At 51.9% G+C, this 25,895-nt stretch overlaps 1 protein-coding gene across 2 annotated transcripts in view; it reads right to left on the bottom strand.

The window, feature by feature from the left end:
* INO80 (INO80 complex ATPase subunit) overlaps window positions 1–25,895 on the bottom strand; it is a 670,892-nt gene that overhangs the window by 112,412 nt on the left and 532,585 nt on the right. For both annotated transcript variants that reach the window (XM_085626921.1, XM_085626922.1), the window contains exon 32: window positions 14,272–14,360. In XM_085626921.1, the coding sequence (XP_085483047.1) occupies window positions 14,272–14,360 (89 nt within the window). The remainder of the gene's footprint in view (window positions 1–14,271; window positions 14,361–25,895) is intronic.

Raw genomic sequence — 25,895 nt, forward strand, 5'->3', positions numbered from 1 at the left:
CGAAACAGGAGACAATTTCTTCTGGCTCAGTTACACACACACCATTCGTTTTCTCAATCAGCGGGACCACACGATTCGCTCTTTCCTTTTTATCCAACCACGCTATCAGTTTACCAGCCTTATCACCCACATCATACAGTCGCCCCTGTTGCTCTCTACTAAGGCCCCTGGCCGCCTCCGTAACGAGGGCCCTATAAGCCGCCTGCTTGAGCTGGAGGACATGTAGTGCAGCGTCCGTCACCCCATCTTCTAGATTACCCTCCAGCTCCGCTATTTCAGCCTCCACCCGGGTCACCTCCTCCCGCTCGCGCCTCCGGGCGTGGGAAATAAGGGATAGGGCCTCCCCTCTAAGTACTGTTTTGAAGGCCTCCCACAGGGAGATAGCTGAAGGCACTGACCCCACATTCTCCTCAAAATAGCGCTGGAGGGATTTAATCAAGTCGGCGCGAATGGTGGGGTCGCGCAGGTACCAGGAATTGATTGGGACCACCCTGCTCTCAGCCCTCGGAAAGACATCAAAATGCAACAATAGCGGGGAGTGGTCCGAGATACCCCGTGCCAAATGGCGCACCTCCCCCACCCTCCCGACATGGGCCGCCGGGACAAGGACATAATCAAGCCGTGAGAGACTACCATGGGCCCCCGAGTGGAAAGTGTATTGCAACTGCGTGGGATGTTTTAAGCGCCAGCAGTCCACCAATCCCAGTGTATCCAAGAGGCCGGACAGCCACGCCTGTGCCCGGGGGAGGTCCCTAGGGGGGTGACGATCCACAGTCCCAGAAACCACCGCGTTGAAATCCCCCCCCCACCACCAGAAGCCCCCCCAGAAGGCCAAGGAGGAGGCGCCCCAGATCTGCAAAGGTGGTCGACTGCAACCCCGGTGGGACGTACACTGACACAAAGACAACCACTTTGCCCTCCATTCTCCCAACCAAGACAGTGTAACGTCCCCTGTCATCGTGGAGCACCTCATCAATTTCTAACGGGAGCGAGTTCTTTACCATGATACCCACACCCCTCGAGCCTGACGTGAAGCCCGAATGGGCCACGAGGCGGTAGCCACGCCGATTCATGGCGCAGAAGGAATTGCCAATAAGGTGTGTCTCCTGCAGGAAGACCACATCAGGCGAAAGTCGCTTCAGATACTGTAGGACCACACCTCGTTTGATCCTGTCCCCCAGTCCATTGACGTTCCAAGACAACAAAGTCAATTCCCTACCCCCCATCATACACAGAAACCATCATTCGTCCCCCCGAGAGCACAGTAGAACCAACACAAAAAAAGGGTTGCCTTGTGATAATAACGAACAACACCCCATCCCTGCCCACCCACCCCAACAAAACTCCCCCCTCCCTGCACCCCTGCATGAGCCCAGACAGCCCCCCCAACGTGCAGTGTGCCTGTCGCCCCATAGATAGTTAAACTAACTAGACCCCCAGAGGAGGAGGGAGAACCCCCAAGAGACCCCACACAACCTCCATAGGAGGGGAACTTAAGCAATCCGACGTATAGTCAAAAGTGGCATCATTTTTGTCCCGAGCGAGGCATAATATTAGTCCCTCAGTCTTGATCCGGCGAGCCCTCTCCCCCGGCCGCTCCACCCCCGCCACCCCGATCCCGTTCTCCAGACAGAGTATCCAGCCAGTCCCCGGCCGCTTCGGGACGATCAAAAAAGTGTGTGCGACCTTCCACCTCCACTCGCAGCTTAGCTGGGAAAAGCATGGCGTATTTGAGATTTAGGTCCCGAAGACGGCGCTTGACACCAAGGAAGCTCAGTCTCTGCTTCTGGACCGCAGGGGTGAAATCAGGATAGAAATTAATGTCCATATTGTCAAGTCTAATCGGTCCCTGTAGTCTGGAGGATTGGAGGATAGCGTCTCTGTCCCGAAAATTAAAAATCCGGGCGATGAGAGGTCTCGGAGCGGCTCCGACCTTAGGCCTTCCCCCGGGAACCCTGTGGGCCCTCTCCACTGCAAAGAATTTACTCAGCCCCCGTGGCTGGAGGTGGGTAACAATCAGGTCTTCCACAAAAAGGTCCGCCGCCGCTTCCTCACGTCCCTCAGGCACCCCGATGATACGGATATTGTTCCTCCGGGCCCGACTCTCGGAGTCCTCCAGGCGACGATCCATCAGCGCACTCGCCCGAGCAAGCCAGCGCACCTCCGTTTGCAGGGCCGCCACATCTGTCGTAAGGCCCGATGCGGTGTGGGCCAAAGAATCGACTCGGTCGTTGGTCTTGGAGAGATCGGCCCTTATCAGGCCAACATCTACGAGGACCGAGTCGATCTTCTGCGCCAGTGTGTCAAAACGCTGGCCCACGGAGGCCTTCATCTCGGCGATGGCGCCCATGACATCCCGCAGAGTCAGATCCGTGGGCAGATCGGGGGCATCAGTAGGGCCCTCAGGGGACCTGCGTGGCACCTCAGGAGATCCCTTCTGGAGGGTATAGCGATCCATGCTGTTGGACTGGTGGGCTGCGCCACGTCGGGTCGATTTTACCTTTGCCCGATCACCGTCTTGTTTCGTGGCCATGGTCCCAGTCTCCCAATCGCACCAGCCACGTCGTGAAAGGCGGGAAAGTCGGTCCACGGGCTCCGGGGGGGTGCTACCCCAGATCTGCGGGGCGGATCACAGCCGGCGGGCAGGCAGGGTCCCCCAGCGAGGCCACACCAACACACAAAGCCCCGCAACCCAACCTCGCATATACAGCAAGGAGGGTGCGAAAGTGAAAGTGCGGGTTACGTGAGCCACCAAGCCCTGCCCGCCGCTGTTATTCACTTCGTCACTGGATCGCCCCACAACGCAAATCCGGGGTTCGGCTAGGAGAAGGCCGCAAACCTCAATCGGTGCTAAAGTCGGTGTCCGAGGTCCGATTTGGAAGCGGAAAACGGGCGCCGCCTCAGCTCGGGCTCACCAACACAGTCCCCTCATCTAGGACAGGATATGTTCAGGATAGTCATAGGAGGTCGCGGAGGTCCTCGGGAGCCTCGCACCTACGCGGCCATCTTGGTTGCGCACTAGGCTCCTCCTCCCACATGACATTCTTGACATGATAGTTTCACAGCAGAATATTTTCTCCATATTGAAGAACAAGTTACTTACCTTCGGTAACGATGTATCTGTAAGAAACATTAGTTAGTTAGATTCCTCACCTTAGAATATCCCCAGGCGTCAGGCTGGATCCGGAAAGATTTTTGTAGCAATACCCCTTGCGTGTCGCTAGGCGTCGTCTGCGGCTCCGCGTCCGTCGTTGGCATCGTGTGCCGGAATGACGTCGTCGGAGTACTTAGACGCCGCCCTCGCGCGCGGACATCAGTTCTTGTACATAGCTTTCCGCGCCAGGAACGCAGAGCCATGCAAGAGACCGACACTGGTGCCAAAAAATCTAGGGCCCTGAAAAGGATAGCCTTAACCCTAGATGTCAGTTCGCAGAACGGGGAGGATGGGTGGGTCGGTGAGGAATCTAACTAACTAATGTTTCTTACAGATACATCGTTACCGAAGGCAAGTAACTTGTTCATCTGAAAGAAACACGTTAGTTAGATTCCTCACCTCAGAGTAGATACCCCAGCAATACCAACCCCGGTGGTGGGTCTGCGAACCAAGATCACACCAGAAAGTCCTGGAGAACAGAACGGCCAAAGTAGCCATCTCTCCGGACTTGGCTGTCCAGGCAATAGTGCTTGGCAAACGTGTGCAGTGAAGCCCACGTCGCCGCCTGACAGATGTCCTGCAAGGGAACTCCCCGGCCCAGGGCAGTAGTCGCCGCTGTGGTCCGGGTGGAATGGGCCCTCAACCCAACAGGAGGGTCCTTTTTTGCCAAGAATTAACAAAGTTTAATACACAACACAACCCACCGTGAGATGGTCCGTTTGTGTACCGCTTTCCCCTTCTTAGCTCCTACGAATCCAACAAAAAGTTGGTCGTCCACCCGGAACTGTTTGGTGCGGTCCAAATGAAAGGACAGCGCCCGTTTTGGGTCCAGACGGTGGAGCCTCTCTTCCTCTTTTGAAGGATGCGGAGGCGGAAAGAAGGTGGGCAACGTGACAGATTGCCCGATGTGAAAGGGGGTCACCACTTTTGGTAGAAAAGAAGGACGAGTCCGGAGGACAACCTTGTCCGGATGAACAGAAAGAAAGGGAGGCTTAGATGACAGAGCCTGGAGCTCACTCACCCGTCTAGCCGAGGTGATAGCTACCAGGAAAGCAGTTTTCAGGGTCAGAAGACGAATGGGACAATTGTGAAGAGGCTCAAAAGGAGCGCACATCAGAAAGGTCAGAACAAGATTCAAGTCCCACTGAGGCATTACGAAGGGGACAGGAGGGAACATGTGAGTAATGCCTTTGAGAAAACGTGAAACAACAGGGGACTTGAAAAGAGAAGGCTGATCAGGAAGCCGTAAGAAGGCAGAGATTGCAGCAAGATACCCTTTCAAGGTGCCCAAAGCAGAGCCCTGCTGGGCCAAAGAAAGAAGAAAGAGGAGAACCTCAGAAAGAGGGGCGGAAAGGGGATCCACAGCCTTTGCTGTGCACCATGCCACAAATTTGTTCCACCGGCAGGCGTATACCGTCTTTGTGGAGGGACGCCTGGCTGCAGAATGACATCACAGACTTCAGGAGGCAAGTCAAATGGCATCAACTGCCACCGCTCAATCTCCACGCATGGAGGTGGAGGCTGGACAGGTTCGGGTGGAGGACCGTCTCCTGCTGCTGCGACAGAAGGTCCTCCTGAAGAGGCAGTCGTATCGGGGGATCGATTGGCATACTGAGTAGCTCGGGATACCAGAACCTTCGTGCCCAATCCGGAGCCACTAAGATAACTTGGGCCCGGTGGCGCCTGATCTTCTTCAGCACTCTGGGCAGAAGTGGTATAGGCGGAAAGGCGTACAACAGACCGCAACTCCACTCGCGACGAAAAGCGTCTCCGAGCGAGTGCTGCCTTGGAAATTCCAACGCGCAGAACTGCTGACATTGCGCGTTCTCTTCGGTGGCAAATAGATCTAACCAAGGCTCTCCCCACTGCCGAAAGGGACCTTGCGCCACGTCCGACGTTCAGATGCCATTCGTGATCCATCATGCACCGGCGGCTGAGTTCATCTGCTCTGGCGTTCAGAGAGCCCGCCAGATGTTGAACCACCAGGGTGATGCCCTGGCGTTCCAGCCATGTCCAGAGGCGCAGAGGTCCTGACAAAGGGTCCACGACCCAACCCCGCCCTGTTTGTTGCAATACCACATGGCGGTGGTGTTGTCCGTGAACACCTGCACGACACTTCCCCGGACAGAGGGAAGGAATGCTTTCAGTGCAAGCCGGATCGCTCTCAGCTCCAAAAGGTTGATATGGAGTTGAGCCTCCGCCGGAGACCAGAGTCCTCTGATCCCCGCCTCTCCCATATGGCCCCCCCCATCCCAGGAGGGACGCGTCCGTCACTACTATGTGATCCGGTTGGGGTAGGGAGAGGCATCTGCTGCTGACCCAATCGCGGTCCGTGAGCCACCACTGTAACTGGTTCGCAGTGCCCTCCGAGATCAAGACATGGTCGGACAGGTTGCTTCGATGCTGGGCCCACTGAAACTTCACGTCCCACTGCAGAGCCCGCATTCGCCACCTGGCGTAATGCACCAACAGGATGCAGGAGGCCATCAGCCCCAGAAGCCGCAGCACCAACCTTACCGAAACCCAGGATAGAGTCCGAAAGATGGGAATCGGAGCCTGAATATCCCGGACCGGCTGTTCCGGAGGATAAGCCCGGAACTGCGCCGAATCGAGAACCGCTCCGATGAAGAGGAGCTTCTTGGAGGGTCTCAGGTGTGACTTCGGCACGTTGATGGAGAACCCCAGCAAATGCAGGTCGGCCGTAGTCTGGGAGATGACTTGCTGGGGCGAGCCCGCCTTCAACAGCCAGTCGTTGAGATAGGGGAAGACTGGAACCCCCGATCTGCGCAGATGAGCTGCGATCACCGCCATCACTTTCGTGAACACCCGAGGGGCACTGGTGAGGCCGAAGGGGAGCATGGTGAACTGAAAGTGCTCCTGGCCCACCGTGAACCGCAGGTAACGCCGGTGGGCCGGCAGGACGGGGATGTGAAAATAGGCGTCCTGCAAGTCCAACGCTACCATCCAGTCTCCAGGGTCGAGGGCAGCCAGAACCTGAGCAAAAGTTAGCATCTTGAACCGTTCCTTCCGAAGGAAGGTGTTGACGCTCCTGAGGTCCAAGATAGGGCGTAGGCCCCCTTTGCCCTTCTTGGGAACCAGAAAGTAGTGGGAATAGCAACCACGGCCTACTTCTGGACCAGGAACGCGCTCGACGGCCTCTTTGGCCAAGAGGGCCGTAACTTCATCCCACAGAAGATTCAAGTGATCCTCCGATATACGGTGGCACTGCGGTGGCATGGCTGGAGGGGTCGTCTCGAAGGGGAGGGAGTAGCCCCTTCGGACGATTTGCAGCACCCACCTGTCCGAAGTGATGGAGCGCCAGTGGAGCAGGTGATGGCGAACTCTGCCGCCCACTGGCGTGGAATGGGCCTGAAAGCTCGGACTAGGAGGGCTTTGAGGCGGATGCTGCCGGGGTGGATGTGGACTGACCGCGTTGTCCTCTAGTACCGCCACGGCAGAACCCACGTCTGCGACCGCGTGCAGGTTGGTTCTGCGGCCGGTGGCTAGGCGGACGTGAGGAGGCGCCCCTTCCTTGGCCACGAAAGGGGTGAAAGGCAGACGTTTGCGGCCGTGGGGCCGAGAGACCCTAGGATGTGGCCGTAGCCCGGGAATCCTTAAAACGAGCCAGCGCACTATCCGCCTTCTCACCAAAAAGGCGAGCGCCATCAAAGGGCATATCCATGAGGGTACTCTGGACATCCCCCGAAAAAGACGTGGACCTCAGCCAGACGTGGCGCCGGAGCGCCACCGTGGTGGAAATCGCCTCACCCAGCGAGTCCGTGGTGTCAAGTCCACACCGTATGGCATGTCGCGCTGCATCTCGCCCGTCAGCAAGTGCCTGGGAGAGACGTATCCGGGCCTCCTCCGGACACAGGGGCAGCACGTCCTCTACCGCATCACACAGAGAGTGGGAGGAACGGTCCAAGAGGCAAGCGGTGTTCAAAGACCGCAGGCCCAAACTCAGGGAAGAGAACAGTTTCTTTCCGAACTGTTCCAGCCTCTTGGATTCCCGATCTGGAGGAGCGGACGGGAAGGAGGATTGGGAAGTGGAGGCGTGGATAACCAGGCTCTCGGGGGTGAAGTGTTGGGACAGGAAACTGGGGTTGCCCGGAGCAGGGCGGTGGCGCCGGGCCACGTTCCGATCCACAGGAGGAACTGTGGAGGGCTTGGACCAAGTGCCCTGCAGAACGTCGATGAGGGCCTCATTGAACTGCAGCAGAGGCTCTGTGGAGCTTGCTGATGGTTGAAGCACCTCTGTGAGGATATTAGTCCTCACGGCCACAGCAGGCAACTCGAGACCCAGGGCTTCGGCCGCCTTGCGCAGCACCACTGAAAAAGCTGCACCTTCCTCCGAAGCCACAGTCGGAGGAGAGATGAAGCCAGCTTCTGGTGAAGTGTCCAGACCACTGGCATCCCCCAGTTTGTCTGCCCAGTCCTGTGAAAGTTGGCCCTGGATGGCCATAGGGTCCTCAGACCCCTCCCAGTCGCCCCCGTCATCCGATTCCTGATAAACAGGAGGAATGATCGGAGCCGGACGGTAGATGAAACGCTCATCCAACGGCATCGAGTGCAGCGCCGGGCGGCGCCGCGCCGGCGTCGGGTCCGGACAGGGGCTAAACCGGGGAACGGCGTCGTCCGGAGACGGCGCCGGAGGTGAAACCGGTGTCGGTGGAGGAGGCGTCGTGAGGTCGACCGGAGCCGACAGAGATCCAGGCCTGGATTCCTCGGGGACCTGCGGCGTCGGGACCGAATTCGTCGACGGGGCCAGAGTCGCCCAGTCGAGCCCGCGGGGCCAGAAGGTGCGCCGGCAGGCGTCGACGGCAGAGCCAGGCCCCTCATGGCCGAGAGGAAGGCACTGACCTCCGCCGGAGTCGCGTCAGTCCCAGGTACCGGCGGGAATGGAGACGGACACGGCTCCTGCGGCTCCGATGGAGCCGCGGGGGTGGGACCACCCTGACCCTCGGCCGAGTCGCGCAACCGGCGAGGGAAGTCCGAAGAGCGGTGTCGCCTCTTGGACTTCTTTGATTGCTTCGACTTACCCGAAGACTTCGAGCCCGACGAGCGATGATGGTGGAGCAGAGTGCTGAAGCTCGAGAAGCTTACGGGACCGCTCCCGCCTAGCCTTCGAGGTCAAGGCCTGACAATCGGGGCACGACTCCGCGTCGTGGTCGGCCCCCAGGCAGTAAAGGCACCGGCGATGGTGGTCCGTCACCGACATCAGTCGATGACAGGAGTCACAGGCTTTAAACCCAGGCATCTTACTGGCACCAGAGTCGAGTCGACAGAAGACCAAAAAGAGTCAAAAAGTTTAGTCAAAAATTGACTAAGGGGTAAGCTCTTCCCGGATCGGCGCTGTCTGGCGCGGAAAAAAGAAGAACTGACGTCAGTGCGCGAGGGCGGCGTCTAAGTACTCCGACGACGTCATTCTGGCGCACGACGCCAATGACGGACGCAGAGCCGCAGACGACGCCCAGCGACGCGCAAGGGGTATTGCTACAAAAATCTTTCCGGATCCAGCCTGACGCCTGGGGATATTCTAAGGTGAGGAATCTAACTAACGTGTTTCTTTCAGATATATGAATTAGAAAGATAACCCACAAGAAAATGTGCTTTTCTTTATAGGACTCTTTTTTTTTTTTTCTACCACAGGAACTACATCCATCAATGAGAGACAGGCTTGAGGCTTACAAGATAGATGACCTGGGACCCAGGCACAGCAAAATTAAGTAAATAAAAAAATACACCCTCAGTAAAAATAGAAGAAAATAGAAGAAAATAGGGGCCTTTGTTAATGCCTTTTCTGGTGAAGTCTCTATCAAATCGTAGATTCCTCAACTTGTGAATTTCCCCAGGGGCCAGACGAGATCGGTAGATTTTTTTATTGCATTTCCCTCATGTGTCGAAAATTAGCACCGTGCAGCTCCACGTTGGATCCTATAATAGTACCACCTCCGCACGCTGAAGTTAGTTTTTTTCTGATCTCTGCCACGACGTCGAATGCGTGGCCCATAGGAATCAGAATGAGCCAGTGTGCATATCTCTAGAGTGGAATCTTATTATTGGACTGTAAGAGTACATTGCACAGAATGGGGAGAAGGGTCGGTCGGTGAGGAATCTGTAGTTAAGAGTCTCTAGCAGAAAATGTGAAACTTATTCTTCTGCACACTCCTCACCTTGTTATGGATCCCAAATCAGTACCTCTCCCAGTAGTGAATCAGTGGAATGGCTCAGACCAGGAAATCCAACAGAAAAGATAGGGTGAAATGCCCATCCTGCCGGACCTTTTTGTCCAGGCAAAAGCACTTTGTGAACAGATGAAGGAACGCCTGCATAGCAGCCTGGCAGATGATCAATACTGGTACAACGTGCACATTCACTTCCCCACAGACTGTCGTACCCCTTGAAGACTAAGGGCCTGATTACGATCTTGCCGGATGGGATACTCTGTCACATACATGACGGATAACCAGTCCGCCGTATTACAATTCCATGATATCCTATGTAACTTGTAATAGGGCGGACGGGATATCCGTCACATCTGTGACAGAAAATCCCATCTGCCAAGATCGTAATCAGGCCTCATTAAGAGGTCGATTGGACTGCCATCGACAGACTGTCGGTGGCAGTCTGGCCGACAGACAGCCTTTCGGTCCGACTGCCGCATTTTGATGCTGGCGGTTGAACCGAAACCATTGGGGGGATGGGGGAAGGGAGACCGCCACCTCCAACAGGATCATCTGATTCCGAAGAGGTGGCAGTTGGAATCGCAATCCTGAATGGAGGCGGAGCCGAGGCAGTCAACGCCGTCAGGATTACGTTGTCCCCTTCCGGCAGTCTTTTCATGGCACGAAGACCGCCATGAAAAGCCTTTCGGAAACCGACTTTGAAGGACCCAAACAGGGCCCTCGTCCCTCTTGGATCACTGTAAAGTTACCCTGGAGTCACATTTAATGTCCCCACACACCTCCATGGACCGTGTGCCATGCACCACACGGTGCATGCACTATGTGCCATGCACCAAGTTCTTCTTTACACCGCGGCTTATGCTGCAGCCCTTTTCCTGGCCCGCAGCACAAGCCAAAGTGTAAATGAGCACTTTCCGACCACCAACCCGACGATCGCATCGAAATACAGTGGTGAGACGGCCTACTGCTTGTCGGTGGTCTCCTGACAGCTGTGATAGCAGTTGGCGGTCTGACTGACCACCATCAAAATAAGCCCCTACGTCTTTAAAGAGGTTAGGGACTGGGTGATGCAGGGGCTATGGATAAAGACAAGATCCCCAGCCTGCGTCTACCTTCTGCTAAAATAAGTCTGTGGCTCTGGTGGCTGTGAAGTCATTTGTGGTGGTACCGTGTTACAAAACCTCCTATAGAGACTTGAGTTAGTGAACATCTTATAGCCTTGTCCAACTAGAACGAAAACGGTCAGGGGCTGCTTGTGTTCCTGTTCAGAAGGGATATGCCCTAGCAGTTTGATATGGACCATCTACTGTAGGGAGGGGTTAAGGTTGATTTGCATGTTTGCCCATGTCTTTAATGCCATCTTCAATACTGCTGACGATGAAAGGCCAAGATACCTGAATAAGCATCCGGTCATGGTAGACCCTGCCGTCCTCAGTCGCTGCTCTCATTAGAGACTGTCAAAATCCTTCCTCCACCACTGTACTGTTTAGAGCTCAAGACCCAAATGCCAGGGTTTCCCTATATTGGAATTTTTATAACTCCAGACCCCCAGCTCTTTTATGACAGGAATTTGGCTGTCCCATTAGAAAGACTCCGTAACGATGTTAAACACTGGAGATCTCTGCTCGCTGCTGGGCCGAGCTGCCCTGTTCAAGATGCTGGCTCTAACACGATTCTTATATATCCTTCAAAATTGCCCCTATCAGATTCCCGACTAGTATTTTAACAACATTGAAGGTGAAGTCTGCTCGCTATTATGGAGTGGGGGTACGCCTCATATAGCACTTCACAAATTGACTAAAGGGTGGTACGACGGGGGGTATGCACTTCCGGATATATGACTATTATTGGGCCTCACAATTAGTAGTAATAAACCACTGGCTATATCGGTCACCGACAGACCCAGCATACATGGTGGACAGATACCAGAGGGGCCGGGAGGGGTGCTAGCAAGCCTTATACACGAAGATCCGGAAAGGGAGATATCTGGGCCCATCAAGCAACTAAACGTCTAGGCTGGGCCGGAGTATTGACCCAGGCCACACCCTTGTGGTCGTCCCAAAAATTGGGGTTACTATGTTATCAATTGGGATTTGATAAATGGGACAACATCGGACAATCCACTGTAGGCCACTTAGTCAAGAAGGGCAAAATCTTTACATTTAGTGTATTACAAAAAGACATATGACTTGGCACAAGGGGAGATTTTTCGCTACTTGCAGATCCGTCATGCACTCCGGGCGGCACTCCCAAACTTAAGATTGCTTGCTGAGCCCATTCCAGACAAAGCTATTTCACTTACATACAGCAAATTGTGCAATAATTTGCCAGATCCCTTCCGACGTCTCCGAGATAAATGGCAAGCTGACATCGGCAGTATTGAAGATGAGGACTGGCACACTGCAGTGATGTCCCCCAAGAGAAGCAGCCATAAATCACTGTTTTCGACTGATCCAATTAAAAATCTTACATTGAGCATACCTCACCGGGCTCACTTTAGCCAAGATAGGAACGAGACAGGACAAATTATGTCTGCGCGACTGTCATCAAGAGGCATTCTTTTATCAAATAATATGGGACTGTCCTCACATATGGCCCTATGGGACAGGGCAACGACAAATGCAGGACGCACTGGGGAAACAAATAACCCTAACACCACATATGGGGCTCCTTAACATTTGGGAGTCCACCGATCTTACAGAAGTGGAGCTGCAACTCGCCACCCTAGGGTACACTTTAGTCAAAAGAGCAATTGCCATGTAATGGGGGGCAGCGGAGGTACCATCACTAAGGAGTTGGGTGGCGGAAATGGACAACTGCACGACAGCAGAAAAAACAGTATATAAATCCAGGGGCTGTCCTAAAAAATGGGACAAAAAATGGAGCGGGTGGAATACACATAGAGGAGACTTATGTGTGTCCCCCACAGTGGAAATGGAAAAGTCGAGAAATGGAAGACACTCACTGATAACATCTGACTGAGGTATTGCGAACTGTTATATCATAAATACTTATTACTATTAAGTTGAAATGTATGAATACCAATACATGTGACTATTTGACTGAAATGCATAAATACTAATACATGTGACTATTTGATGATTAAAATCAATAAAAAGATTTATTTTTAAAAAAAAGACACAAATGCCATAGTCAGACTGTGGCTAATTTTGCCTGACTGTGACTCACAATGCAAATAAACCAAGCACAGCACAACAGCCCTGCTCACTTAAGCCCCAATATTGCGTGCAGCTTGAGCAGCATGGAAAAGTGCTGTAAAGCGCACCTAGTCTAATTGCAATTTAATTTTAGTATGAAGTATTGCAATTCTGTTGCAACTTACTTTACCTAGCCTTTACATTTACAAACAATTACTGTGTCACATCTTATTAATGGACTGTATGAGTCCATTCCACAGAACGGGGAGAGTGGTGAGTCAAAGAGGAATCTATGATTAGTCTCTAACACGTAAGGCGTTACCAAAAGTAAGTAACTTGTTCTTCCGATAGAGATGACTAACCGCAGATTCCTCACCTTGTGAATAGATACCAAAGCAGTGTCATATCTTTTCGAAAATAGATTTTATGAAGCATTATTCATCTGAAACTAAATCGAATGTCCCATTAGAAATCAATTTAAAAAAATAAGCCTTGCCAGTCAAATGTCGCAACTCCTGAAAGTGAAAGCCTAAAAATATGTTACTTTCCAGTGCAGTGACCTCATAATTAGTACCTGGTAATACTTGCTACAAGGATCATCAAGTTAAACTTGCGTCCTATAGGTCCTCGAGAACTGCCCTTATATGGAGGGATGGAGTCTTGAAAGCTTACTCCACCACTAAGGTGAACAATGATTATTCTGATGAAGGCCTGCTGAGACTGGAAGATCATCTTTCGAGGATAGTCAAGAGATTCACTATCATCAACATCATTCCTTTGAAAAAAACAGAGCATCTCAATCGAATACGGAGAGTGCATCTATTCATGCAAAACAGTAAAACGTTGGAACCTTAGAGGGAGAGGATCTGTCATCAGAAAATACTTTTTATCGTAATAGTAGCTTCAGAGGACACATTAGGAGGCGTCAAAGACTTGCATGACAGTCTGTTAAAGGGCCTCCACCTTTCCAGGTTTAGTCATTGAATCAGGAAAATATACCTGGTGAAGATGGAATTTCTTCAGAAATGGTATACTGTGTGGGGAAGAGTCGGGCGGATTTTCTAAGGTTACTTGGTGCAGTTTACGATAGTTGCACTCTTGCTTTTCAATGCTTGAGGAATTGGAAATTGACAGGACTAAAAAAAACAGGGTTACCAGCATCTGGGATGGAGTGAAAGAAAGAACAGACACCAATGGTCAGGTGGTGCTTTTATCGAGTGTGATGTCAGGCAGAACCGTGGGTGACTCTTCAGCAGCACTATCCAAGCTAGCACGAGAGGATGAATTCTTGAAATAAATCTGGATCTAGTCTGTGGACTGGATTTGCTCCCAGATGAGTAATCCTCAAGGAGATCCACTCTACATAGCAGTCTGAGTGGCTTATTAACCAAAGTGTTTGAGATAATGTATAGTCTGAGCCTACTGATGCGCATTGAGCCATCTCCAAACTGATGTCAGAAATGTAACCTTCACCCTAAACAGAAATCCCACTGGTCCACAAAAAATTATGAACCACACAACAAACGAGTGAAAGGAACTGGTATTAACATTCACATGATTTGATTAACTTATTAATCAGATTCAATTTAATTCTGTAAAACCATGCCCCACCTCAAAGACATTTCAAACTTTGTAGAAGAGGTACCTTAAAGTCAGTTCTCCCTATAGACATTCTAAAATAATGGAAGTATGCAATGTACATTTAGAACATTAACTATCATTCTATAGCTTTGATTCTCAATGCCTTCCACTTTCAATGAATCTTCAATTGTACCTTCTCTGCATATCTGTCCCTTTTTCTTTTACGTTCTTTAACGCGATTTGTCTCTTCTTGATGCCGCTTTTCATCTTGCCGCAGACGCACTGCCACAACATAAAATACAAGAGCAACAATGTCAATGCAGGGTATAATTGATTTACAGAAAGGTACACACCTTGGTAATTGGGTATAAATGAACACAGGAAGCATGATATAAACATCAGAAAGGTACATTTCTTTTTTTTTTTTTTTTTTTTTATTATTTATTCTTTTATTGCTTGCCAACAGTACAGATACAGAAAACAGAAAGGGAAGACACGACATATATAGTCAACATTGACAAAATGGCATACACCTATTCAATGGTTCAGCAAAAGACAATACCTTATATAACATTTAAAGAGAGAAAAAATAAAAATAGAAAAAAAAAATTAAAATTAAAAAAACAAAAAAAAAAAAAAAAAAAGGGGAAAACCGGGGTCATACATTAATCTACACCTCCAGCCACTCCCGAACAGGAGCCCAAATTTTATGACCCAACTCAGACCTCCTTCTACCATGTCTCGAATAGATTGCAGATTCAAGACTATAGAGGGCTAATATCAGTGATCTCCAATTAAAAAAAGTTGGGGCTTCTGGACTAAGCCATTGTGATGTGATACAAAGCCGGATTAAAGACATTGTTATAAACAGAAAAGCTGACAGATGTCTTGTCCTTTCAGCTGAATCACAACCAAGCATCACCATCTCTAAAGAAATATTAAGGGGAATGCTTAAGCTAGCATTAATGAAATGCTCAACATCAGATAGAAAGCCCGCTAGCTTTGGACAAAAATAAAACATGTGGGTATCATTGGCCGCCTGAAGCCCACACCTAGCACAAGAATTACCCTTGCAGCCTCCCCATTTTGAGATTTTGGCCGGAGTGTAATACAGATCGAATAGTGCCATGTAGCTCTGAGTACGGAGGCTCCCAGGAATTAGGGCATAGTTTGCTAACTCCAATGACAAGCTGATATCCAGTCCAACTTTACCAAGTTTACCCTCCCACTTAATATTTTGTAATACCAAATCATCAGGGAGGTTAGATATCAAATATTGATACAAACATCCAATTCTAGCCCTTCTTCGGATCATTTCAAATAAAGTACTTTTAGCAAAAAGACTTGGCATATGGTGCTGTTTTTTAACTATAAAGCTCCTGATCTGTAAATATTTAAAAAAATCATGAGTTTTAAGAGAGTACTGCCCCTTCAAAAAAGAGAAGGGGGCCATTTGTCCATCCAAGCTCAAGTCACCAATTACCACCAGCCCTAACGACTGCCACCTGTAGACAACCTGATCTTGAAAAATAGCTGGCAATAATCGGACAGCCGAGAGCGGGGTACAGAAATTTATATTTGGAATTGCACATTTATGGCGAATTTTACGCCAGATTGAAAACATAGCCCAGATAACCTTAAATTTTGTTTTTTTGTAATAGCTCGGCTCCAAGATTCGCAGAAGGACACCCTTGGCAGTCTCGCCAAGACCCAATTCAAAAATAGTAGGTCTACAACAGATCGGTACCTCCGCCCTATCTCCCAGCAATGGCAACCCCATATATTGAAGCATAGCTGACCAATAATACAATAGGAGATTAGGGACTGACCATCCCCCACGCTCCCTAGAGAGACACATCCATTTTGCTGCCCTACGGGGGCGACGATACCCCCAGAGAAATCTTATACAGATTCTTTCAGCCCTCACCATGCTTTGGTGTGATAGCTCCAATGGAATAGTGCGAAATAAGTATAAAAACTTTGGGAGGACCATCATCTTCAGGACATTGCATCGCCCAAAGAGTGAGAGGTGTAGGTTATCCAATCTTTTCAATTTAAGATTAACTGAATCAATAACCGGAAGTAAATTTAAATCAGGAATATTATCAACTTGGGCAGTAATTTTAACCCCTAAATATGTTGCATCAGGAACCACGGGTACTGGAGGTAAATTTCTAATTATGAAAATATTCATTACATTCCAATCTACTGAGTGCAGCAAACATCCTCTTGCAAAGGTTTTGTATGACGGCAACAAAGGAAGGAGTGCATAACAAAAGTAGAAAATTCTGAAGATGACTGCTAAAGCAACAGTCCTATAAAATAACAAGAACAGAATAATTACATGCCCAGTCACTTATACATAAGCAACATTACTGGTAGATGCATAGTGTTGTGCAGCAAAGTGATGTAGACTCTTTCAATCCTTAGGACCCTGTTCAATTTACCAGCCACCATTAAGGTTGTGGCTGCACTTTACCAGATTCAAAATGCTGACTAAGGAATCAACGCAAAGGACTGATCGGTAGGAGAACATTCTACCGCATGGACAATCTACTATCAAAAACTGAATTGTATGAACATATTGCTTTGCATTTGCAGCAGTTTAGTGTAGGCCATAATGTATGACCACTACTTGGATAGAAGTCAAGCATCAATGTAGGTGACTGAAGATTAGATGCAAGTCGACAATAAAACAACATCTACTGATCACAAAGATAAACAGACACAGGTGCTACCAAACTATACATAATCAGAAAAATGTCAGACTACTATAATGAATGTAATGGTACACACTCAACACATTACAGTAAGAAGGAGGAACATTTAAATACCATGCTGATAAATGCTGTGGCGAACACAGCAGCATAACATAATTTCAATCTTTTCTCCTTAGTCCATCATTGACTGTTCAAGAGCTATTAATGGGAATGCTATGCAATGCGATATTAACAATATTAAGGGAATATTAAACAGTGCGCACCTGACATTTCACAACTGATTACCATTTCAAACCCCTGTTAAAGAGTTACACTTACATTTATCAGATACCCAACACTGTCAACTATATTTATTGTCAAAAACTCGAACATTCACCCGATGGCCATGGAGTTGAATTTGGGGAAGAGATAATGAGAAAGAACTTGCCAACTATGATTGGCAGGATTACCATAAAGGTAGCTTTCCTTGCTCCTACATCTTGGCCCTGATAGATAGATATAGAGTCTCTACCAGAAAAAGCGCTACCGAAGGTAAGTAACTTGTTCATCTGATAGAGACTTCTAGACGCAGATTCCTTACCTTAGAATACTTACCGAAGCAATCTCGCACTGGAGGTGGTTCTGTGGATTGGTTTAAACTAAGAAGCCTTGGAGGACCGTACGTGCAAAATGCCCATCTCGCTGGACCCAACTGTTGAGGCAGTAGTGTTTGGCGAACGTATGCATTGATGCCAAGGCAGCTGACTGACAGATGTCCAGGAGCGGGATTTCTCTAGCCAATGCAGTGGTCACAGCTGTAGCTCTGGTGGAATGAACTCTAAAGCCCTCCGGGGGTGTTTCTATGCCATTGCATAGCAGATGTTAATGCAGAGGATTATCCATAGAGAGATGGTTCTCTTCTGAATTGCCTTCCCTTCCTTTGACCCTGAAAACTGAACAACAATCGTTCACCTGGAATTCTTTTGTACGATCAACATAGAACAATCACGTCCTTTTTGGATCCAGGCGGTAGAGTCTCTCCACTGCTTTAGAATAATGAGGAGAGTTAAAAAGGTAGGCAGGGTGAGGTTATGCCGGAAGTGAAAAGGTGTGACAACCTTTGGCAAAAAGTATGCTTGAGTTCTAAGAACCAGCTTGTCTGGGAAGAATGAACTGTAAGGAGGATTAACTGAAAGTACCTGTGTAAGGAAATGCCTTTATTTTGTGTGGTTACTGCCCCCATGTTTTTCAAAACATGCTGCTGGTTTTTCGGAGAGTGCACAGAGGCCTGATTACCAGACCTCAGGGCCAGTGTCCCTTCCCTGAAGAGTATTTCGAATTGGCTGTACCCAATTGGATATGGCTACCTTACCTGTAAATCCTTAGTAAATGCTACTCTGGTACGAACGGCACCAACATTACAGCTCTGAGCATCTCAATTGAGAGCTTTGTTCTCCGTGTTTCCACTTTAGGAAGATTTTAGATTTTCTCCATTACCCAGTGGAACGTACTACAACCAGATGCGGTTCGTTTTAAAGGACAGCCAACACTTTGAGCATCCGGCCTCCGAACTACTGGGCCCAGAATGCAAGGCAACACCTCCAATACAAGCTTGGGCATGACTTCACAAAGGCTTGGCGCCCCCACTGGAAGACAGTCTGCTGCTATGCGATGCAATAGGCTTAGGACAGTTTTTTTTTTTTTTTAAAGATGTTTTTTTATTGATACTCAAACACAGAAAGAAAAACCATGCGACAGTCTCGCTACAACTTCCCTCGCAGGGGGTACGCAAAATAGGAGGGGAGGCCGTAGAGCGTAATGAGCGTCCGATTCTCCAGCCCTGCGAAGCAACCAGCCATATAGAGACAGAAGGTCCAAAACTAGGCCTCAAGTCCCATTGAGGCATCACAAAAGGAATAGGAGGGAAAAGGTGAGTAATGCCTTTGAGAAATCTATTGACAACTGGGGACTTGAAAAGAGAGGGATGATCAGGCAGCCTAAGAAAGGCTGAAAGAGCAGAAAGGTAGCCCTTGATAGTGCCCAGAGCAGAGCCCTACTGGGCCAAAGAGAGAAGGAACAATAGGACCTCAGAAAGAGGGGCAGAAAGAGGATCTACAGCTTTCACTGTGCACCATGCCACAAATGTTTTCCACCGACAGGCGTATACCGTTTTAGTGGAGGGACGCCTGGCTACCAGAAGAACAAGATACTTACCTTCGGAAACGATGTATCTGTAAGAAACATTAGTTAGTTAGATTCCTCACCTTAGAATATCCCCAGGCGTCAGGCTGGATGCGGAAGATTTTTCGTCAGCAATACCCCTTGCGCGTCGCTAGGCGTCGTCTGCGGCTCCGCGTCCGTCGTCGGCGCCGTGCGCCGGAATGACGTCGGAGTACTTAGACGCCGCCCTCGCGCGCTGACGTCAGTTCTTGTACATAGCTTTCCGCGCCAGGAACGCAGAGCCATGCAAAGACCGACACTGGTGCCAAAAATAAAATCTAGGGACCTGAAAAGGATAACCTTAACCCTAGATGTCAGTTCGCAGAACGGGGAGGATGGGTGGGTCGGTGAGGAATCTAACTAACTAATGTTTCTTACAGATACATCGTTACCGAAGGTAAGTAACTTGTTCATCTGAAAGAAACACGTTAGTTAGATTCCTCACCTTAGAATAGATACCCAAGCAATACCATCCCCGGTGGTGGGTCTGCAAACCAAGATCACACCAGAAAGTCCTGGAGGACAGAACGGCCAAAGAAGCCATCCCTCCTGACTTGGCTGTCAAGGCAATAATGCCTGGCAAACGTGTGTAGCGAAGCCCACGTTGCCGCCTGACAGATGTCCTGCAAAGGGACACCCCGTCCCAAAGCAGTAGTAGCCGCTGTGGCCCGAGTAGAATGGGCGCGCAGCCCAACAGGAGGTTCCTTTTTTGCCAAGGAGTAACAGATTTTTTTTTTTTTTTTTTTTTTTTTTAAAACCTTTATTTCTTCAAGAATCTGGACACAGCTATTCAGCCGACAACCCGGAGGTTCGGCAGCTTCGATAGGAGAGTACAAAGAATCGTCCACAGTACATTGAAGGAGCAGTGAGAAGGTTCCATTTTTAATAATTACAAACACACAACAAACCCCAGCAAGGCAACAACACTGAATGCCCACGGTGGTAGCCCCTCAGGGGGAGCCGGACCCCAATCGTCTAACGGTCACAGTACTATGATAAGAGGAAAAAGGGGGAAAAGCAGAGGCCCAAGAAGTCAATTAACCATCACATCTGCATACTGAGCTGGAAAGAAGGTCAAGAAGAAAGCTGTTCCTCGGGGGGATCCAGATCAGGGGCAAGACATATTCCCCCCCTGTATTGATTCCACCGCCCCCAGATGGCATGCCACTTGCGAGGGCGGCCTCTGGCGCAATATACTGTCTTCTCCCTGAGCATACTCCAGTCCATATTTTCTTTCCACGCAGTTAACGTGGGGGGCCCCCCGGAACCCCACAAGCGCGCGATGTCCCTCTTAGCAACCATGTTACCCAGGGTCACCCACTGGGTCTGTGCCTCATCATGGTCAGTGGGCCCCCAGACATTCAGGAGACAACACCGCGCTTCCGGCTGCATAGCAATGCCCGTCACCTCCCCCATCACCGCATGAACTCGCCTCCAAGAGTAACAGATTTTGATGCACAAAACGACCCACCGAGAGATGGTCCGTTTGTGCACAGCTTTCCCCTTCTTAGCACCCACGTATCCAACGAAAAGCTGGTCGTCCACCCGGAACTGCTTTGTGCGGTCCAAATAAAAGGAGAGCGCACGTTTTGGGTCCAGACGGTGGAGCCCAAGATGAAATGGAGTCACCACTTTCGGAAGAAAGGAGGGACGAGGCCGAAGGACAACCTTGTCCGGATGAACAGAGAGAAAAGGAGGCTTTGAAGATAAAGCCTGGAGCTCACTCACCCGTCTAGCCGAGGTGATGGCTACCAGAAAAGCAGTCTTAAGCGTCAGCAGACGAAGAGGACAATTATGAAGAGGCTCAAAGGGAGCGCACATTAGAAATGTGAGAACAAGATTCAAGTCCCACTGAGGCATTACAAAAGGGACAGGAGGGAACGTGTGAGTAATGCCTTTCAGAAAGCGTGCAACTACAGGGGACTTGAAAAGAGAAGGCTGATCAGGAAGCCGCAAGAAGGCAGAGATGGCAGCAAGATAACCTTTCAGGGTGCCCAGGGCAGAGCCCTGCCGGGCCAAAGAAAGAAGAAAGAGGAGAACCTCAGAAAGAGGGGCGGAAAGGGGATCCACAGCCTTTGCTGTGCACCATGCCACAAATTTGTTCCATCGGCAGGCGTATACCGTCTTTGTGGAGGGACGCCTGGCTGCCAGAATGATATCACAGACTTCAGGAGGCAAGTCAAATGGCATCAACTGCCGCCGCTCAATCTCCACGCATGGAGGTGGAGGCTGGACAGGTTCGGGTGGAGGACCGTCCCCTGCTGCTGCGACAGAAGATCCTCCCGAAGGGGCAGACGCATCGGAGGATCGGTCAACATACTGAGTAGCTCGGGATACCAGTACCTTCGTGCCCAATCCGGAGCCACCAAGATGACTTGGGCCCGGTCGTGCCTGATCTTCTTCAGCACTCTGGGCAGAAGTGGTATAGGCGGAAAGGCGTACAACAGACCGCAACTCCACTCGTGACGAAAAGCGTCGCCGAGCGAGTGCCGCCTTGGAAATTCCAACGCGCAGAACTGCTGACATTGCGCGTTCTCTTCGGTGGTGAATAGATCTAACCAAGGCTCTCCCCACTGCTGAAAGAGACCTTGCGCCACTTCGGAGTTCAGACGCCATTCGTGATCCATCATGCACCGGCGGCTGAGTTCGTCTGCTCTGGCGTTCAGAGAGTCCGCCAGATGTTGAACCACTAGGGTGACGCCCTGGTGTTCCAGCCAAGTCCTGAGGTGCAGAGCCTCCTGACAAAGGGTCCACGACCCCACCCCGCCCTGTTTGTTGCAATACCACATGGCGGTGGTGTTGTCCGTGAACACCTGCACGACACTTCCCCTGACAGAGGGAAGGAAGGCTTTCAGTGCAAGCCGGATCGCTCTCAACTCCAACAGGTTGATGTGGAGACGAGACTCCGCAGGAGACCAGAGGCCTCTGATCTCCGCCTCTCCCATATGGCCACCCCATCCCAGGAGGGACGCATCCGTCACTACGACATGCTCCGGTTGGGGAAGGGAGAGGCTTCTGCCCATGACCCAATCGCGGTCCGTGAGCCACCACTGCAACTGCTGTGCAGTGCCCTCCGAGATCAAGACATGGTCGGACAGGTTGCCGTGATGCTCGGCCCACTGAAACTTCAGGTCCCACTGCAGAGCCCGCATGCGCCGCCTGGCGTGATGCACTAGTAGGATGCAGGAGGCCATCAGCCCCAGAAGCCGCAACACTAGCCTGACCGAAACCCAGGATAGAGGCCGAAAGATGGGAATCAGGGCCTGAATATCCCGGACCCGCTGTTCCGGTGGATAGACCCTGAACTGCGCCGAATCGAGAACTGCTCCGATGAAGAGGAGCTTCTTAGAGGGACTCAAGTGTGACTTCGGCACGTTGATTTAAAATCCCAACAAATGCAGGAGATCCGCCGTAGTCTGGAGGTGGGAGACGACTGTCGGGGGCGAGCCCGCCTTCAACAACCAGTCGTCGAGATAGGGGAAGACTGGAACCCCTGATCTGCGCAGATGAGCTGCGACCACCGCCATCACTTTCGTGAACACCCGAGGGGCACTGGTGAGGCAGAAGGGGAGCACGGTAAACTGAAAGTGCTCTTGGCCCACCGTGAACCGCAGGTAACGCCGGTGGGCCGGCAGGACGGGGATGTGGAAATATGCGTCCTGCAAGTCCCACGCTACCATCCAGTCTCCGGGGTCTAGGGCAGCTACAACCTGAGCCAAAGTTAACATCTTGAACCTTTCCTTCCGGAGGAAGGCATTGACGTTCCGGAGGTCCAAGATAGGGCGTAGGCCCCCTTTGCCCTTCTTGGGAACCAGAAAGTAGTGGGAATAACAACCACGACCTACTTCCGGGCTCGGAACGCGCTCGACGGCCCCCTTGGCCAAGAGGGCCGAAACTTCCTCGTGGAGAAGATTCAAATGATCCCCCGAGATACGGTGGTGCTGCGGTGGCATGGCTGGAGGGGTCGTCTCGAAGGGGAGGGAGTAGCCCCTTCGGACGATTTGCAGCACCCACCTGTCCGATGTGATGGACCGCCAGTGGAGCAGGTGATGGCGAACTCTGCCGCCCACTGGCGTGGAATGGGCCTGAAAGCTCGGACTAGGAAGGCTGTGAGGCGGATGCTGCCGGGGTGGATGTGGGCTGACCTCGTCGTCCTCCAGAACCGCCTCGGCGGAAACCACGTCCGCGCGCAGGTTGGTTCTGCGGCTGGTGGCTAGGCGCACGTGAGGAGGCACCCCTTCCTTGGCCACGAAAGGGGCGAAAGGCGGAAGTTTGCGACCGCGGGGCCGAGAGGCCCATGGACTTGGCCGTAGCCCGGGAGTCCTTAAAGCGATTCAGCGCACTGTCCGCTTTCTCGCCAAAAAGGCGAGTGGCATCAAAGGGCATGTCCATGAGAGTGCTCTGGACATCGCCCAAAAATGACGTGGACCGCAGCCAGGCGTGACATCTAAGCGCCACTGTGGTAGAAATGGCCCTACCCAGCGAGTCCGTGGTGTCAAGCCCACATAGGATAGCATGTCGCGCTGCATCCCTCCCATCGGCCAGAGCCTGGGTAAGTCGTGTCCGGACCTCCTCCGGACACAGGGGCAGCACGTCCTCCACCGCATCCCACAGAGAGTGGGAATAACGGTCCAAGAGACAAGCGGTGTTCAAAGACCGCAGGCCCAAACTAAGGGAGGAGAACAGCTTCTTGCCAAACTGTTCCAGTCTCTTGGAATCCCGGTCCGGCGGGGCGGTCGGGAAAGAGGATTGGGAGGTAGAGGCCTGGATAACCAGGCTCTCAGGGGTAGGGTGTTGGGACAGAAAACTGGGGTCGCCCGGAGCAGGGCGGTGGCGCCTGGCGACTTTCCTGTCCACAGGAGGAACTGTGGAGGGCTTGGACCAGGTGCCCTGCAGAACGTCAATGAGGGCCTCATTGAATTGCAGCAGAGGCTCAGTGGAGCTTGCGGCAGACTGAAGCACCTCAGTAAGGACGTTAGTCCTCACAGCCACGGCAGGCAGCTCGAGCACAAGGGCTGCGGCCGCCTTGCGCAGCACCACAGAGAAAGCAGCGCCCTCCTCCGAAGCCACAGTCGGAGGAGAGACGAATCCAGTGTCTGGAGAGGTAACCAGGCCACTGGCCTCCCCCAGTTCATCTGCCCAGTCCTGTGACAATTGAGCCTGAACGGCCATAGGATCCTCGGATCCCTCCCAGTTGTCCCCATCATCCGATTCCTGGTATACAGGAGGAAGTAACGGAGCCGGGCGATAGACATAATGTGTCTCTAGCGGCGCCGAACGCGGCGTCCATCGACGCCGTACCGGCACCGGGCCCGGAGTGGGGCTGAACTGGGGCTCGACGTTGAGCGGAGTCGACGTCGGCGTCGGGGGTGGTACCGGTGTCGACGCCGGCGGAGGAGGCGTGACGAGGTCGACCGGCGTCGGCGGGGACTCGGGAACGGGTCCCTCGGGCGCTTGCGGCGTCGAGGCCGGAGCCACCGGCAGGCAAGGCAGCCCAGTCGGGTCCGCGGGGCCCGAAGGCGCGCCAGCGGGCGTCGACGGCGGAGCCAGGTTCCTCATGGCGGAGAGGAAGGCACTGACTTCCGCCGGCGTCGCGTCAGTCCCAGGGACCGGAGGGTATGGGGACGTGCGCGGCGCCTGCGGCTCCGCCGGAGCCGCGGGGGTGGAACCACCCTGACCCTCGGCCGAGTCGCGCGACCGGCGAGGGGTGTCCGAAGAGCGGTGTCGCCTCTTGGACTTCTTGGAATGCTTCGACTTACCCGAAGACTTGGATCCCGACGACCGATGGTGACGTCAGCTGCGGCTCCGCGACCGATCCTTGGACCTCCTCCTGGACCGGGATCGAGAGGCGCGCGGAGCCGAGTGGCGAATCTCGAGAAGCTTACGGGACCGCTCCCGTCTAGCCTTCGAGGTCAGGGCCTTGCAGTCCGAGCACGACTCCGCGTCGTGGTCGAGGCCCAAGCAGTAAAGGCACCGGCGGTGATGGTCCGTAACCGACATCAAGCGGCTACAGTCAGCACAGGCTTTAAAACCAGGCATCCTACCGGCACCGGAGTCGAGACAAGATCAAAAAGGATCAAAAAAGTTAGTCAAAAATTGACTAAAGGGGTAGCTCTCCCGGATCTGCGCTTACTGGCGCGGAAAAAAGAAGAACTGACGTCAGCGCGCGAGGGCGGCGTCTAAGTACTCCGACGACGTCATTCCGGTGCACGACGCCGACGACGGACGCGGAGCCGCAGACGACGCCTAGCGACGCGCAAGGGGTATTGCTGACCAAAAATCTTCCGGATCCAGCCTGACGCCTGGGGATATTCTAAGGTGAGGAATCTAACTAACGTGTTTCTTTCAGATTCACATTACAGACTTCAGGAGGCAAGTCAAATGGAATCAGTTGTCGCCGCTCAATCTCCACGCAAGGAGGTGGAGGCTGGACAGGTTCGGGTGGAGGACCGTCCCCTGTTGCTGCGACAGTAGATCCTCCCGAAGAGGCAGTCGGATCAGGGATCCACGCTCATACTGAGTAACTCGGGATACCAAACTCTTCAAGACCAGTCCGGTGCCACAAGAGTGGTTTGGGCCCAGTCGCGTCTGACCTTCTTCAGCACTCTGGGCAGAAGTGGTATAGGCGGAAAGGCGTACAACAGACCGCAACTCCACTCGTGACGAAAAGCGTTGCCTAGTGAGTGCTGCCTTGGAAATTCCAACACGCAGAACTGCTGACATTGAACGTTCTCTTCAGTGGCGAATAGATCTAACCAAGGTTCTCCCCAGTGCTGAAAGAGACCTTGTGCCACCTCTGAGTGAAGACGCCATTCGTGATCCAACATGCACCTGCGGCTGAGTTCGTCCGCCCTGGCGTTCAGGGTACCTGCCAGGTGTTGAACCACCGAGGAAATGC

The sequence above is a fragment of the Triturus cristatus genome, chromosome 9 (genome assembly GCF_964204655.1).
Source record: "Triturus cristatus chromosome 9, aTriCri1.1, whole genome shotgun sequence".
In the NCBI taxonomy this organism is placed as follows: domain Eukaryota; kingdom Metazoa; phylum Chordata; class Amphibia; order Caudata; family Salamandridae; genus Triturus; species Triturus cristatus.